General features: G+C 42.3%; 1 protein-coding gene across 11 annotated transcripts in view; it reads left to right on the forward strand.

The window, feature by feature from the left end:
* Positions 1–17,114, forward strand: part of NCOR1 (nuclear receptor corepressor 1) — a 193,511-nt gene that overhangs the window by 75,451 nt on the left and 100,946 nt on the right. For 6 of the 11 annotated variants that reach the window (XM_056559210.1, XM_056559218.1, XM_056559214.1 and 3 more), the window contains exons 9-14: positions 4,008–4,074; positions 4,342–4,514; positions 5,881–5,971; positions 8,233–8,406; positions 10,821–10,999; positions 16,465–16,519. In XM_056559210.1, coding sequence (XP_056415185.1) covers positions 4,008–4,074; positions 4,342–4,514; positions 5,881–5,971; positions 8,233–8,406; positions 10,821–10,999; positions 16,465–16,519 — 739 coding nt within the window. The remainder of the gene's footprint in view (positions 1–4,007; positions 4,075–4,341; positions 4,515–5,880; positions 5,972–8,232; positions 8,407–10,820; positions 11,000–16,464; positions 16,520–17,114) is intronic. The other 5 variants (XM_056559217.1, XM_056559219.1, XM_056559220.1 and 2 more) reach the window with 2 other exon arrangements.

Below are 17,114 nucleotides of genomic sequence, written 5' to 3' on the forward strand. Positions count from 1 at the left end.
AATCCAGCATATGTTTCTATTAAATTGCGGTCACGTATTTTGATATCTCTATGTACATTGATCGGTTCCTTTTGATTTCTTTTAGACAGAAAACTGTTTAGTAAAAATGGCTCTCGGTTATCTAAGACATACTGCAGTTTTTTGGTGTGGTTCAATTATTTACATTTGCATAATATACATAAATACTAACAGCTATCAGCTATATTTATTTTTATTTTTTGTTCTGTTTGCTCAGCTGAAATGAGGCTCTGGTGTGGACATAGCCTTTAAATTGGCACTTTCATTTGCAAAAAACTTTTTATATAATGTAGATAATACCATATGTATATTTTTAATATACATCGATTAAAAATGTGTGTGTTTTTGGGTGAAAAAATTATGTCTTGTCCCTGGAGGAATGGGTGGGACAAGCCCGGCTCTATGCAGGCTGGTGGCTTGTTAATCATCCTGCTGTGTTACCCAGGGGGTGTGCCATAGAGGCTCTGTGTACAGAGCCCCGCTTGTCCTCAGTGTACAGAGCCCCGCTTGTCCTCAGTGTACAGAGCCCCGCTTGTCCTCAGTGTACAGAGCCCCGCTTGTCCTCAGTGTACAGAGCCCCGCTTGTCCTCAGTGTACAGAGCCCCGCTTGTCCTCAGTGTACAGAGCCCCGCTTGTCCTCAGTGTACAGAGCCCCGCTTGTCCTCAGTGCACAGAGCCCCGCTTGTCCTCAGTGCACAGAGCCCCGCTTGTCCTCAGTGCACAGAGCCCCGCTTGTCCTCAGTGCACAGAGCCCCGCTTGTCCTCAGTGTACAGAGCCCCGCTTGTCCTCAGTGTACAGAGCCCCGCTTGTCCTCAGTGTACAGAGCCCCGCTTGTCCTCAGTGTACAGAGCCCCGCTTGTCCTCAGTGTACAGAGCCCCGCTTGTCCTCAGTGTACAGAGCCCCGCTTGTCCTCAGTGTACAGAGCCCCGCTTGTCCTCAGTGTACAGAGCCCCGCTTGTCCTCAGTGTACAGAGCCCCGCTTGTCCTCAGTGTACAGAGCCCCGCTTGTCCTCAGTGTACAGAGCCCCGCTTGTCCTCAGTGTACAGAGCCCCGCTTGTCCTCAGTGTACAGAGCCCCGCTTGTCCTCAGTGTACAGAGCCCCGCTTGTCCTCAGTGTACAGAGCCCCGCTTGTCCTCAGTGTACAGAGCCCCGCTTGTCCTCCAGTGTACAGAGCCCCGCGTGTCCTCCAGTGTACAGAGCCCCGCGTGTCCTCCAGTGTACAGAGCCCCGCGTGTCCTCCAGTGTACGGAGCCCCGCGTGTCCTCCAGTGTACGGGGGCCCAGAGCCCCGCGTGTCCTCCAGTGTACGGGGGCCCAGAGCCCCGCGTGTCCTCCAGTGTACGGGGGCCCAGAGCCCCGCGTGTCCTCCAGTGTACGGGGGCCCAGAGCCCCGCGTGTCCTCCAGTGTACGGGGGCCCAGAGCCCCGCGTGTCCTCCAGTGTACGGGGGCCCAGAGCCCCGCGTGTCCTCCAGTGTACGGGGGCCCAGAGCCCCGCGTGTCCTCCAGTGTACGGGGGCCCAGAGCCCCGCGTGTCCTCCAGTGTACGGGGGCCCAGAGCCCCGCGTGTCCTCCAGTGTACGGGGGCCCAGAGCCCCGCGTGTCCTCCAGTGTACGGGGGCCCAGAGCCCCGCGTGTCCTCCAGTGTACGGGGGCCCAGAGCCCCGCGTGTCCTCCAGTGTACGGGGGCCCAGAGCCCCGCGTGTCCTCCAGTGTACGGGGGCCCAGAGCCCCGCGTGTCCTCCAGTGTACGGGGGCCCAGAGCCCCGCGTGTCCTCCAGTGTACGGGGGCCCAGAGCCCCGCGTGTCCTCCAGTGTACGGGGGCCCAGAGCCCCGCGTGTCCTCCAGTGTACGGGGGCCCAGAGCCCCGCGTGTCCTCCCTCGGGGGCCCAGAGCCCCGCGTGTCCCCCCATTAAAATGATTCTGCTGCACATCGCCCTGTGGAAACGGGGTGTGACCCGACTGTTATTAAATTGTAGGACTGTTCGAATTATCATTCTTGGGCCTGTAATTGATCTGTAATTGATTTGAGACGTGTGGAGGCTTATTAAAGTGCTCTGCTTGTCCCATGTAAAAGACACTACAGGTTGATTTTTGACTGTGTTCACACGTTGCGGCTACTTGGCGGTACTGCAACTAATTACCGCATGCAGTTTTGCTGTGTTTTACTACAAATTGCTGAAATCGTTGACCAAATAAATTGACATAATCGCTTAAAAATTAAAAATGAATAAATTGTACAACAGGTCATAACATTTTGTTTCTTTAGTTCTTATACAGACTTGTATCTCCATGGAAACAGACAACAAAACCTTGTACAAGCTGATGCTCTAGTCAAATGTTTTTCAGTTTTTATGTATTTGTATAAATCAACGGCTGGAGGCACCCTGGTTGGGAAACACTGTCTACACAGTGCTAACTAAGGCTGGATTCACATCACGTTTTTACCAATACGGGAGCGCATATGGCTGGGGGAGCTAAAACCTTGCGCTCACGTATCCCTGCCATATGCCACCCGTATGTAATTCATTTCAATGAGCCGACAGGAGTCAGCGTTTCACTCATTTTTGCCCTGTATGCGGTTTTCCCACCGCACCTAAAACCGTAGTCGACCACGGTTTGAGATCTGATGGAAAACCGCATACGGGGCAAAAATAAGCCGACAGGAGTCAGTGTTTCACTCCGGTCGGCTCATTGAAATGAATTACATACGGACGCCATACGGCAGAAATACGGGAGCGCAAGGTTTTAGCTCCCCCCAGCCGTATGCGGTCCCGTATTGGTAAAAACGTGATGTGAACCCAGCCTAAGGTGTACAGCATTTAAAGGTGTCAGATTTATCAGAGCTGCTCTGGCTGTTTTGATAAATTTAGTGCATATGTAGACTGTTGAGATCAGTGGTCTCCAAACTGGACTTCCAGCTGTTTCAAAACTACAACTCCCAACATGCCCGGACAGCTGTTGCGAGGAGTTTTAGTTCTTTCATCTATCTCTGTCTGTCTGTCTCTCTCTCTCGGTCTGTCTCTCTCTCTCTCTCTCTCTGTCTCTCTCGGTCTGTCTCTCTCTCTCTGTCTCTCTGTCTCTTTTTCTCGGTCTGTCTCTCTCTCTCTCTCTCTCTCTGTCTCTCTCGGTCTGTCTCTCTCTCTCTGTCTCTCTCTCTCTGTCTCTCTCTCTCTGTCTCTCTCTCTCGGTCTGTCTGTCTCTCTCTCTCTGTGTCTCACTCTCTGTGTCTCTCTCTCTCTCTCTGTCTCTCTCTGTGTCTCTCTGTCTCGCTATCTATCTATCTATATATATATATATATATATATATATATATATATATATATATATATATATATATATTTTTTTTTTATCTCTATCTCCTCTATCTCTATCATCTCTATCATCATCAACTCTCTCTATCATCTCTATTATCTCTATCTATCATGTACATTATAAATATATATATATTTAATATTTATAAAAAAATTCACACTTTATGTTGCGACCATAAGGCATCATTCTGCATTTAATACCCCATGATGAAAAGGTAAAAACCGAATGCTAGGAATCTCTGCAATTTTATTGAAAAGGAAAGACTAAAACATTGCATTGGCATACGTATTTACACCCTTTACTCAGCACGTAGTTTAAGCCTATTTGGCAGTGATTACAGCCTCCAGTTTTTTTGGGAATGATGCCTTATGGTTTGCACTCCTTGATTTGGGAACTTTCTACCCTTCTTTGTAGCACAAGGTCTGCAGACTTTTCCAAATGCATTGTGTGTGTGTATATTTTTCTAATATGTATACATATTTCTCAGAGAAAGTGTTTTTGGTCTCTAGTATCGGGAAAAATGGGAAAAAATATTTGGTGTTGTTGCTATGGGTAATACACCCAATTTTTTTTTTTTTTAGTTTAGAGTTCGCAAGGTCAGAAAAAACTATTGTTCCTATATACAATCTTAGGCGTTGCATATTTATCTTTTTGTAAATGTTTCTGTTGCAGAAATCAGGTGATGAGGAAGAAGCTCATTTTGTTTTTCAAGAGAAGAAACCATGCAAGAAAGCAAAGGGTATGTATGGTTTCTTCTGTACTCATAAAAGGGACTGAAAGGCACGTACACTTCTAAAAAAATTAATTGCAAGTTACCTTATCTGACATGAGCTTTTTTTATACCTATAAGTATTGAAATCACATTATGTTGTTGGCTTCTGCCATGAAGAAAGAGGCTTTTTTGTTTTTATTAGTTCCTAAAATCCTTGTGAAGTGGCACTTGAATATCCTTGGTTATCCTCCTGCTTACTGAAGGACATAATGTGATTTCTCTTCTGCTTTACAGGAACAGAACATTTGTCAACGTTATGATCAGCTAATGGAGGCCTGGGAAAAAAAAGTAGACCGGATAGAAAACAACCCAAGAAGGAAAGCCAAGGAAAGCAAAACCAGAGAATACTATGAGAAGCAGTTCCCGGAAATTCGCAAACAGCGCGAGCAGCAAGAGAGGTTTCAAAGGTACATTTTCTCATGGTTAAAGGGGTACTACGGTGGAAAACCATTTTTTTTTTTCTAAATCAACTGGTGCCAGAAAGTTTAACAGATTTGTAAATTACTTCTGTTAAAAAATCTTAATCCAGTACTTATTAGCTGCTGAATACCACAGTGGAAATTCTTTTCTTTTTGGAACACAGAGCTTTCTGCTGACATCATGACCACAGTGCTCTCTCCTGACATCTCTGTCCATTTTAGGAACTGTCCAGAGCAGCATATGTTTTCTATGGGGATTTTCTCCTGCTCTGGACAGTTCTTAAAATGGTCAGAGATGTCAGCAGAGAGCAATGTGGTCATGATGTCAGCAGAGAGCTCTGTTTTCCAAAAAGAAAAGAATTTCCATTGTAGTATTCAGTATTTAAAAGGGCCCCTTTTAAAATTTTTAAGTAAAAGGGGACTCACCCCCCCCCTTATTTGGAGGACTTTGTACATTTATGGTCACTCAGTATACTACACTTCTAGCTCTAATTTGTGCCACTACGATCATGAACCGTAAAATATTTGCTGCTTGACAAGGTGGCATGGTTTATAGAAAAAGGGGCACGAATTGATCAGGAAGTGGGCACAGCTTCACATGGAGTGCTTTTCATGTGCCAAGATTTTGCCTCAAAATTTGGGTGTAAAGTAGTGGTCTCCAAACTCTAGCAAAATTAAACTCCCAGCATGCCCGGGACTCCATTCGCTGCCTAAGCATGCTGGGAATTGTAGTTTTGCATGAGCTGGAGGTCTGCAATTTGGAGACTTAGGGTGAAAATGATTGGTCTAAACTTAGTCTAGAAATGTAGTAGATTTATCCCAGTATCATGCAGTCTTGTCTAGTTTAGGTTTGCATAGTAAAGGTACGTTCACACGTACAGGATCTGCTGCATATTTTGTGTAGCTGCTTTTGCTACCCATTAACTTTTTCAATTGATGGCAAAAATCGGCTGCAGAAATTGTGCAGCAGATCCTGTACCTGTGAACGTATCCCAAGAATGAAAAGTTTTGAGAAATCTGGGCCTTTGAGATCAGTGGGTGCTAGGAGCCGCAGATTTTCTTCAGCATTGCTGCAGCCAATGCAGCTTGCTTCCTCAGCAATAAGAGCAGTTCTGTGTGGGCTCCAGTACAAGGTAATGGCAATCTGCTGTTTTTTGGAGGGAGCTGTTCCTATATTTACAGTTGTGCATTGTACCTTTTTTTCCAAATTTCTTATAGTCATGTCCGTAATTGCAATCGATTGATTCTGTGTTGATTTAGCTTGATTCTAGCCTGTGACACCAAGCATCAAGGAAGGTAGACATGACCCAAGCCTTTCCCATCATATTAATGATGTCCATATGCTTTGTTTAAGGGTTGGTCAGAGGGGAGGTGGACTGTCTGCAACCATTGCTAGAAGCGAACATGAGATCTCCGAAATCATTGATGGCCTTTCTGAGCAGGAGGTGAGTTCATTATAACAATGTTTTCCGGCTGTAATAATATCCGTACATCATAAGCTAAGACTTTTAATTAAAACCTTCAAGCCGCGTCATCTCTGCCGGGCGCTCCAATCCTTCTGTTCATATGCCAGCTGAGTATGCGGTGTACTGAATTTTAATGAAGTTCATTTGTCTAGCTTTGGCTTGTTTGCATTTTGTGAGACTCTGTAGGCTTTTCAAGTCTAACTCTAGTTGTTCTTAAAGGGGTACTCCGCCCCTAGAAAGGATAGGGGATAAGATGTCTGATCGCGGGAGTCCCACTGCTGGGACCCCCACGATCTCTGTGCAGCACCTAGCGTTCATTTAGAATGCTGGGTAATGTCACACCCCTTCAACGCAAGTCTATGGGAGGGGGCGTGGCGACAGCCACGCCCCCTCCCATAGACTTGCATTGAGGGTGTGTGGCCGTGATGTCACAACCCCCCCGCCGCCTGCTCCAAGCGTTCGGAACAAAATGTTCAAAACGCTTGGGCAACGGGAGTACCCCTTTAATGGTTTTTACTAGTTTCCTTTCCTATGCCTTTTTGCCTTTCTATTTAATATATGGCAATTTTTTCTTTTCATCAATTTCATAATTCCTTTATTAGTTACAGTGCAGATTACAACAAATGTAACTTCCAGAATTGTGCACATTATCCCCCTCCCCCACCAATTGTTTTAATTATAATCTCTGAATGCATTACTTTTAGAAAAACTTGATTCCTTTGCCATTTACTACTTCCCTGTTACACATTTGTTGCAGCAATTCTTCCCATACGATCACTATCCATGTGAGTTATATTGTATATAACTTTTTTTTTTCTTTTTAATCAACTGGTGCCAGAAAGTTAAACAGATTTGTAAATTGCTTCTATTAAAAAAATCTTTATCCTTCCAGTGCTTATTAGCATCTGTATATTACAGAGAAGTTCTTTTTGTTTTTGGATTTCTTTTTTTTTTTTCTTTACACAGTGCTCTCTGCTGACACCTCTGTCTGTATCAGGAACTGTTCAGAGCAGCATAGATTTGCTATGGGGATTTGCTCTGGACAGTTCCTGATACGGACAGAGGTGTCAGCAGAGAGCACTGTGGACAAAAAGAAAAATAAATTCAAAAAGAAAATAACTTTTCTCTGTTGTATTCAGCAGCTAATAAGTACTGGAAGGATAAAGATTTATTAATAGAAGTAATTTACAAGTCGGTTTTCCTTTCTGGCCCCAGTTAATTAACAAAAATTTTTTTTTCCACCTGAGTACCCCTTCTTCCTGTCTAACGCAGCAGCTCTGTTCCCCTGCTATTCACCCGGCTCTGGTCCCGCTGCATTGTGACCTGCCTTTTAATACATGGGTATACTTATACGGAGTATAAGCGTCTCATAGACAATGATTCGTTGCCATGGTTATCATGGCTGCCGATCATGTTCTATTGATAAAGGCTGCCTGTGGGTCTGTCTATAGAGCGCAGATGTGATAAATGAATGCACAACATTATAATTATTATTAGTGGCTCTCGCCTCTTAATAAATTTAATTCATCGTAGGCCAGTTCACTTTTTATCCAATAACGGTATAAGAGATAAACCCCCCTCTCCCTTGGTCTCTAAGGGCCCATTCACATGGCAGAATTTCGGAGCGGACTCCAGTGTAAAAATTCAGTTTGAGAATTCTGATGCAGCAGCCTCCCATTGGTTTTCAGTGGGATTCTGTTGAGTTTCCAGGACGGTAAATATTGCAGCGGAAATTCAAATTCCACATGTTCATTCTTTCAGTATAATTCTCTCTGAAATACATTGTTGTCTATGGAGACTGCGCCCTCCACACGCAGAATGTCCGCCTGGAAAAACTCTGCTTTGTGAATGAGCCTTTAGGGATTGTTTAGAAGAATATAGAAGATAAGGACACTGGGATGGAATTACTATTGTAAATGTGCCAGAATTGTGACTTTATATATTCCAAAATAACCCCAAAACCTGTCTGTTATTTGCTCCACATTAATATCTAGACACCTTTCTGCCTCCTCCTAAAAGGGCATGACATGTCGGGAAAAGAGTTATGGCCTCGGTAAAAATGGGGTGTTGCCTAATGTTCCAAATATTACCACACAATTCTGGTTTAAAGAGTACCTGTCACTAAACCAAACTTTTAATATATTGTTCTTTATGTAATTAAGACATTTTGCTTTTAACTTGCTGTTAAAATTCTCAACCTTTTTATATGTTTTTAATGTGATTGAAAAAACGGCCACTAGGTGACTCTGTTCTGTTCCCTGCACAAGTCAAACAGTTTGGTCTCATCCCGGCCTGGCAGGAGACCAAACTCAGGAAGTGCGTGCGGGACATGGCGAGGCACAGCTCTCACAGGCTTCAGTGACTTGGCGCCTGCTGGGGAACGCCCACTTTCTCCTGCCGGGAGCTCACAAAATGTAAGCAAGGGGAAAGGTATGATACACAGCTTTTTAAAGCTCGGAAATTTTTTTTTAAGGGTGGGAGGGGTGTTAGGAGTAGTTAGGGAATATAATCGGAGTTAGTTTAGAAAATATGGTTTGATGACAGGTACTCTTTAAAGGAGCAGTTTCATGGATAAAAACGTATTCCCTATCCGCAGGATAGGCGATGAGTTTTAGATCGTGGGGGGTCCGAGCACTGGGCTCCCCGCAATCTTCCTGCATGGGGCCTCGACGCCATGCCCACTCAACATATCTCTATGGGAGAGCCGTTTGGCTATCTTTGGCTCTCCCATAAAAAGATGTGTGGGTTCGTGACGCGGTGCTCCAGGGGAGAGCCTGGGCTCCATAAATGAGATCACGGGGGTGTCCCCAGTGCTCAGGACCCTGCGGATATGGGATATGCTTTTTTTCATGAGATATCTCCTTTAATGTAAGCCAACTAATATTAAGTCTAATAGTATAAAAAGGGAGGCAGTCCGGCTAGGCTAGGTAAGAGTAAAAGATATATGGTCAAAAATTAGAAAGAAGAGAAAACTTGTCTAAAATAGAATAAAATAATGACATTTATTTAGAAAATGATGTGAGGTCTGCGGCAGGGCCCTTGTTGCAGACTGGTCACTAGATAAAATGTTTACAGTGGTATAAAATACTAAAAATATAAACAGTGATATTACACTTCAACTATTGGACAATGAGACAATGAAAGTGGGGCAATGGGACAGTGCAAACAGTATCTGTTTAGTTATACTGTAAAGTCATATTATAGGAGCCGGGATTAATCCAGATAAAGCGCATGGCAAAAAAGTTAATAATCCAAAAGGGAAATTTTCAGTAGCTCTGGAGCCTCCTAGATTGTGGCCCACTATAAGGAAGACTGAACCTTCATCATTGAAAAAGGGGATGCAGCTTCCCGAAACGCGTCTGGTGTTAAGACAACCCTGCACATCATCTGAGACAATCGTTACCACATTGCCGGTCCTCACCTACTCTCTCACCTGCTCCCTGTGCCGTCGGGATAGAGAGGATACCTCCAGCGCTGCCATACGCTGCTACGATCGCTAGGCTTCACAGCGCTGCCACACGCTGCTTCCCTGCTTCCCAGCCATCATCTCCGACCCCAGCACCGGATCCTATCACCCGTCCTACATTTCTCCCGTGCCGCCGGGACAGAGGGACGTGCATCCGGAACGCAAGCACAGCCGCACACATCTGACCGTGCACACTGTAGCCGGTAAGAGGCACAAAGGGCCTGAACTGTATAGCGATTGCCCTCTTGCGTTCAGTCCCCGTGCCGCCGGGGTAGAGGGGGCATCGCCTGTATCTCTGCACCTAAAAATGTTTATACTGGGCTCCAGCGGTACTGAAAATTTCCCTTTTGGATTATTAACTTTTTTGCCATGCACTTTATTAATCCCGGCTCCTATAATATGACTTTACAGTATAACTAAACAGATACTGTTTGGACTGTCCCATTGCCCCACTTTCATTGTCTCATTGTCCAATTGTTGAAGTGTAATATCACTGTTTATGTTTTTAGTATTTTATACCATTGTAAACATTTTATCTAGTGACCAGTCTGCGACAAGGGCCCTGCCGCAGACCTCACATCATTTTCTAAATAAATGTCATTATTTTATGCTATTTTAGACACGTTTACTCTTTCTCTTATTTCAAATTTTCATATATCTTTTACTCTGACCTAGCCTAGCAGGACTGCCTCCCTTTTTATACTATTGGTACTCTTTATTGGCACATGGGTATGTGCAACGCAGTATCCTCGGTATAGGTTTTCCCTCTTTTTTACTTTGAGCTCCCACATTTTTTGTATATTTTTAATAGTAAGTCTAAACTTGCGCTGGACAGGTGCACCAGATTTATGTGATGAATCTGGCACATATATAGTTTGCACTAATTAAAAAATAGCTGTCCACCCAGTAGGCAGGGATAGCACTGACTCTAGCTGCTCATGTGCTGAGGCATCATGGGATTGATACCATAGAGCAAGAGAAAGCAGGATAATTTTTTTTTAAAGTGTCTGATTAGAAGCAGACAAGAGGCTGGAATGCAGGGAAGAAAAAAACACACACACCAATACAGCCACACCATGTGAACAACACATAAAATGTAGGACTGAAATATGACAGTGCACCTTTCAATGGCTAAATGAGATATATTTCCAGCTTTGTAAATATTAACTAGGTCACACAAAACTCTGATAAACCACAAATTACTGAATGTAATTTTATTTTATTCTTAAATTTTTCATTTAATGTATAGTAAAAAACAGAGATGGCACAAGTTGAAGCAGAATTGTGCCATCTTTTCTCCAGGTACTGTTTTTACTGCAGACTAGACTAAATCTTTGTTTTTAACTTGTTTTCCCTTGGCAGAATAATGAAAAGCAAATGCGACAGCTATCTGTCATTCCGCCCATGATGTTCGATGCAGAGCAGCGACGGGTGAAGTTCATTAACATGAATGGCTTGATGGAAGATCCAATGAAAGTTTATAAGGATCGTCAGTTCATGAACGTCTGGACAGATCACGAAAAGGAAATATTTAAAGAAAAGTAATGGCTTTTCTGTTTTTAGTGTTCAATAGTCATGTTGTGAAGGGTTCTTTTAGAGCAGCGTTTCCCAACCAGGGTGCCTCCAGCTGTTGCAAAACTACAACTCCCAGCATGCCCGGACAGCCAACGGCTGTCCGGGCATGCGGGGAGTTGTAGTTTTGCAACAGCTGGAGGCACCCTGGTTGGGAAACACTGTTTTAGAGAGTACAGTAAAATGTATTCTATCTTGCACCAGGGCTACATGCAGACATTTTGTTAAGCAGCAGTTGTGGTCTTTAACCCCATTAAGGATACGGCGTACATGTACGCCCTGTGTCCCCTCTAATTCTATAAAGCGTGCTCAGGAGCCAAGAGTGTGTCATGGCAGGATGGTCCTGGCTGCTATTAGCTATTACCCATGACGTAACGGATCGGGCCGATGTCTGGCATTAATCTTGTAGACACTGGGATCAGAGTGGATCCTCGTGTCCAAAAGTCTCAAATATCACTCTGCGGTAGCTCAGAATAGCTGCTCGGGACACCCGTGACATTATCAAGAGGTCCCCACCAGCTGAGAGTACAGAGGGAAGTCAAGAACCTGCATCCCTGCCGGCGCTCCTATGCTCCAGGAAGCCATGGCAGGCTGGAGCAATGGAGTGCTGATAACCCTGATCAATGTTATGCTATAGCATAGCATTGTTCAGTGTATGCAACCTTAGGCTCCTTTCACACTATGTTGCTCCGTTTTAGAGACCCGTTACAATGTCCCGTTAAGAAAACCCTTAAAAATGGCCGTTAAACAGCCCTTACAAAATCCCATTTAAGTCTATGGGATTTTTTGGTCACCCGTTATAGCCTGGTATCAATAAGGACATTATTTGTGATGGGAGAAAAATATGTGCATGTAAAGTTTTTTAATCCCATCAAATAGTCAGTTATTCATAACGGATGATAACGGATAATCAAAAAATCCCATAGACCTAAATGGGATTTTGTAATGGCCGTTTTTTAAGGGTTTTCTTAACGGGACATTTTAACAGCTCTTTAAAACAGAGCAACATATAGAAAGGAGCCTAAAAATAGTATAAAAAATGTAAAACCATTTTTTTTTTATGTGAATTAACAATTTCCCTAATAAGTTTGAATTACCCCATTTTTAAATAAAATTATGTAAGCAAAAATAAACAAACCTATATGGTTAGAACTATAAAAATATGTTAATTAAACTGCATGGTAAATGGCGCACAAGTAAAAAAAAAAATAAATACCAAAGTCTAGAATTGCTTATTTTTTGGTCACTTCATATATCATTAAGAACAATTCATCAAAAGCTATTTAAAAAGTCCCATCACAACAAAATTGGTATCGAAAAAACTACGGATCGGGGGCAAAAATGAACTGTCATACATCCCTGCATACAGGGAAATAAAAAAAAGTTACAGGGGTCAGAAAAGGATAATTTTAAGCATACTAATTTTCATACCAAAAATGTATAGTTTTTTTTTTTTTTTTTTTTTTTTTTTTTAAAATGTAACCTATATACACTGCTCAAAAAAATAAAGGGAACACTAAGATAACATCCTAGATCTGAATGAATGAACTAATCGTTTGAAATACTTTCGTCTTTTCATGAAATTTTAATGTGCTGACAACAAAATCGCACAAAAATTATCAATGGAAATCAAATGTATCAACCCATGTAGGTCTGGATATGGAGTCACGCTCAAAATCAAAGTGGAAAACCACACTACAGGCTGATCCAACTTTATGTAATGTCCTTAAAACAAGTCAAAATGAGGCTCAGTAGTGTGTGTGGCCTCCACGTGCCCGTATGACCTCCCTACAATGCCTGGGCATGCTCCTGATGAGGTGGCGGATGGTCTCCTGAGGGATGTCCTCCCAGACCTGGACTAAAGCATCTGCCAACTCCTGGACAGTCTGTGGTGCAACGTGGTGTTGGTGGATGGAGCGAGACGTGATGTCCCAGATGTGCTCAATTGGATTCAGGTCTGGGGAACGGGCAGGCCAGTCCATAGCATGAATGCCTTCCACTTACAGGAACTGCTGACACACTCCAGCCACATGAGGTCTAGCATTGTCTTGCATTAGGAGGAACCCAGGGCCAACTGCACCAGCATATGGTCTAACAAGGGGTCCGAGGATCTCATCTCGGTACCTAATGGCAGTCAGGCTACCTCTGGCAAGCACATGGAGGGCTGTGTGGCCCCCCCAAAGAAATGCCACCCCACACCATTACTGACCCACCACCAAACCGGTCATGCTGAAGGATGTTGCAAGCAGTTCTCAGTTTGATACTGCTTTTATCTGTGAAGAGCACAGGGCACCAGTGGCAAATTTGCAGCCAGGTACCCAACAGTAATGGTGGACATGAGCGATCACGCTTATGTCCGCCATTAACCTCTCAGATGCTGTGATCAATACTGATAACTGCATCTGCGGTAGTGCGGTCATAAAAATGGATGATCGGATCACCCGCAGGGATCCGATCATCCAAAATGGCGGAGGGAGGTCCCCTCCCCTGCCTCAGTCCGTCTTGATAGATCGAGCAGACCAGAGCAGAAGATTGCCGATAATACTGATCAATGCTATGCCCTATGCATATCACTGAACAGTATTAGCAATCAAGTGATTTGCTATAAATAGTCCCCTATGGGGACATAAAAAAGTTCAAAAAGAAAAAAGTGAAAAATCCCCTCCCCCAATAAAAAATTAAAATATCCCTCTTTCCCATTTTACCCCCAAAAAGTTCAAAAAAATTAAATAAAAATTGAAATTATGAATAGACATATTTGGTAACGACGCGTGCATAAAGGTCTGAACTGTAAAAATATAATGTTAATGATCCCCTATGGAGAATGGCGTAAACGTAAAAAATTTTAAAAGTCCAAAATTGCATATTTTTTGTCACATCATATTCCAAAAAAATTTATGAAAAATGTATCAAGTTTAAATACGCAAATGTGGTATCAATAAAAAGTAGAGATCACTGCGCAAAAAATGAGGCCACATACCGCCGCTTATACGGAAAAATGAAAAAGGTATAGGTGGTCAAAATAGAGGGATTTTAAACATACTAATTTGGTTAAAAAGATTGATGATTTTTTTTTTTTTTTTTAAAGCGGTACAATAATAAAGTATGTAATCATGGGTATCATTTTAATTTTGACCCGCAGAATAAAGAGAACATGTCACTTGTTACCGTAAATTGTACACTGTGAAAACGAAACCTTCCAAAATTTGGAAATAGTATGTTTTTTTGGTTGCGCCATAAATTGTATGGTAAAATGGTTGCGCCATAAATTTTATGGTAAAATGAGTGATGTCGTTACAAAGGACAACTGGTCCCACAAAAAACAAGCCCTCATACTAGTCTGTGGATGAAAATATAAAAGAGCTATGATTTTAAGAAGGCGAGGAGGAAGAAAAATGAAAATGCCTTAAAGGGGTACTCTGGTGGAAAACTTATTTTTTTATTTTATTTTATTTTTTTTTTATGAACTGGTGCCAGAAAGTTAAACAGATTTGTAAATTACGTCTATTAAAAAATCTAAATCCTTTCAGTACTTTTAGCAGCTGTTTGCTACAGAGGAAAATCTTTATTTTTTTTATTTCATTTTTGTGTTGTCCACAGTGCTCTCTACTGACACCTGATGCCCATATCAGGAACTGTCCAGAGCAGGAGAAAATCCCCATAGCAAACCTATGCTGCTCTGGACAGTTCCTGACACGGACAGAGGTGTCAGCAGAGAGCACTGTGGACAACACAAAAAAGAAATTAAAAAAAATAAAGAATTTTCTCTGTAACATACAGCTGCTAAAAAGTACCAAAAGGATTAAGATTTTTTTTTTTTATAGAAGAAATTTACAAATCTGTTTATCTTTCTGGCGCCAGTTAATAAAAAAATGTTTTTCACCGAAGTACCCCTTTAAGGCCCAAATGGGCCGAGTCCTTAAGGGGTTAAGCGATTAAAGGGTATTTCCTTCTTAAGATGCTGATTACTGGCAATCCAACAGCTGGGGACCCCCAGTGATCACAAAAATGGAGTGAAAAATCCCCTGAAATGAGCAGAGCCCACCACACATGAGGGTATCTTGAGTAGTTTAGAAGTTCAGCTAAGATTGTGTGTTGTGGACACTTTCATGAATTGGAAAATGAAGAGTCCTAATACTTGGAGCAAGAGACAAGTTTTCTTGAAACAGATGTGCTAGTGTATGTACTATTGTTGCATAGCATGTCCTGACAACCTTTTGGCTGGAGTTTTGCAACAACTGGTATGGGGAACACTGGTCCAGTCCCTATTCATTACCGCTGGTTACTTGTTTGTCATCACATGCTGACACTAAATTGCACTTCTGGCTGTATGTTGTCTTTCGGAGCTCTTAGTGCCAAAGTATGACTGCAAAGCTTTACACATGGACATTGTTCTAAGCCATTTACTGTGTCTGAAAGGGTTTTTTATTTTTTTGGGTTTTTTTTTTACCATTGAATGACTTTCCTGTTTATTTTCTCATCTAATGTAGTATTTGCAGTATAGCAATTGGTGACTTCATTATTTGGCTGTAGTGTGGGGATTTAATGCCTCTATTTGATATCCTAAGATTTAAAACGTCTGTGGATATGTGGATGAGTGATACATGTCTGATCGCATTGGGACCTTCACCAACCACAAGAACAAGGACCAGACTTCGCTTCATTCTCTTCTTGTTGGTCTGTCTACATAGCAGAGTATATTGGAGTGTCGGACGAGTGTGCATTCTGCTGCTTCATTACCCAAGATGACTCTTTTCTTGTAGTTGATCATGACCAGTCAGACCTCCACCAATCACTCACAAGTCACATGCCCTATGCATAAGTGACACATTTAAAGGGGTGCTCCATTGGAAAACTTTTTTTTTTTTTTTTTTTATAAATCACCTGGTGCCAGAAAGTTAAACAGATTTGTAAATTACTTCTATAAAAAAATCCTTAATCCTTCCAGTACTTATCAGCTGCTGTATACTACAGAGGAAGTTCTTTTCTTTTTGAATTTCCTTTTTGCCTGACCACAGTGCTCTCTGCTGACATCTCTGTCCATTTTAGGAACTGTCCAGAGTAGGAGCAAATCCCCATGGAAAACCTATCCTGCTCTGGACAGTTCCTAAAATGGACAGAGGTGTCAGCAGAGAGCACTGTGGTCAGAAGGAAAGGAAATTCAAAAAGAAAAGGACTTCCTGTGAATCAGAACAGCTGATAAGTACAGGAAGGATTAACATTTTTTAATAGAAGTAATTTACAAATCCTGTGTAACTTTCTGTCACCAGTTGATAAAAAAAAAAAAAAAAAAGATATTCCAGTGGAGTACCACTTTAAATCTTTGCCTAACCCATTTTAAGAATATATTATTTGCTTCTTATAGTGTATCCTTATTGCGAATGTGTTTTTTTTATGTATCTTATAGTGCATTTTTTTTCTTTCATTTTGATAGATTTGTTCAGCATCCTAAAAACTTTGGACTAATTTCTTCCTGTGTGGAAAGAAAGGTATGTTTTATTTATATTAGTTACCCAATGAAAAGGTGATGTTCCCCAAAACAGCATTGTTCGCTTAAAGGATAATATAGAGAAACCTTCTTTCTCATCTGTTATGGGAGCCAGACAGCTTGAGAGCAGCCACAAATCATGTGCACCACTAAAGGATTAGTCCATAGGGAAATGCCCTGACAGGTTAGCAGGAAAGCTTTCTACTGACCAAAATTTGGCATACCTGTTAAACACTTTTTAGTCTATGGGTTTTAATTGGTTCACCTGTAGCAATCCTGCATGGTACATTATACCCATGTGTGCTTTTTGTCACACTGACCCCTGCCTATTTACTGAACTGTATTTTTGTTGAGATCTGTAGGTGAAAAGAAGCCAAAAACACAAAAAATCCAAAGCGTGATAGCCGTAGAAACAAACTGGCTATTATTGTCTTCATTAACTGCAGCGAGTACATGTAGGGCATGGGTGTAGAGCCCAAGGCCTAGTGCGACTAAAGGACTTCATTCTTTAAATAGTTGGGTCCCAGTAGTAGAATACTTAGTTACCAGGCACTTGTTACCTATATGGTGGTTGTCTCATAAATTTCTTAGATAAA

This window comes from Hyla sarda, chromosome 2 (genome assembly GCF_029499605.1).
Source record: "Hyla sarda isolate aHylSar1 chromosome 2, aHylSar1.hap1, whole genome shotgun sequence".
Lineage (NCBI taxonomy): Eukaryota > Metazoa > Chordata > Amphibia > Anura > Hylidae > Hyla > Hyla sarda.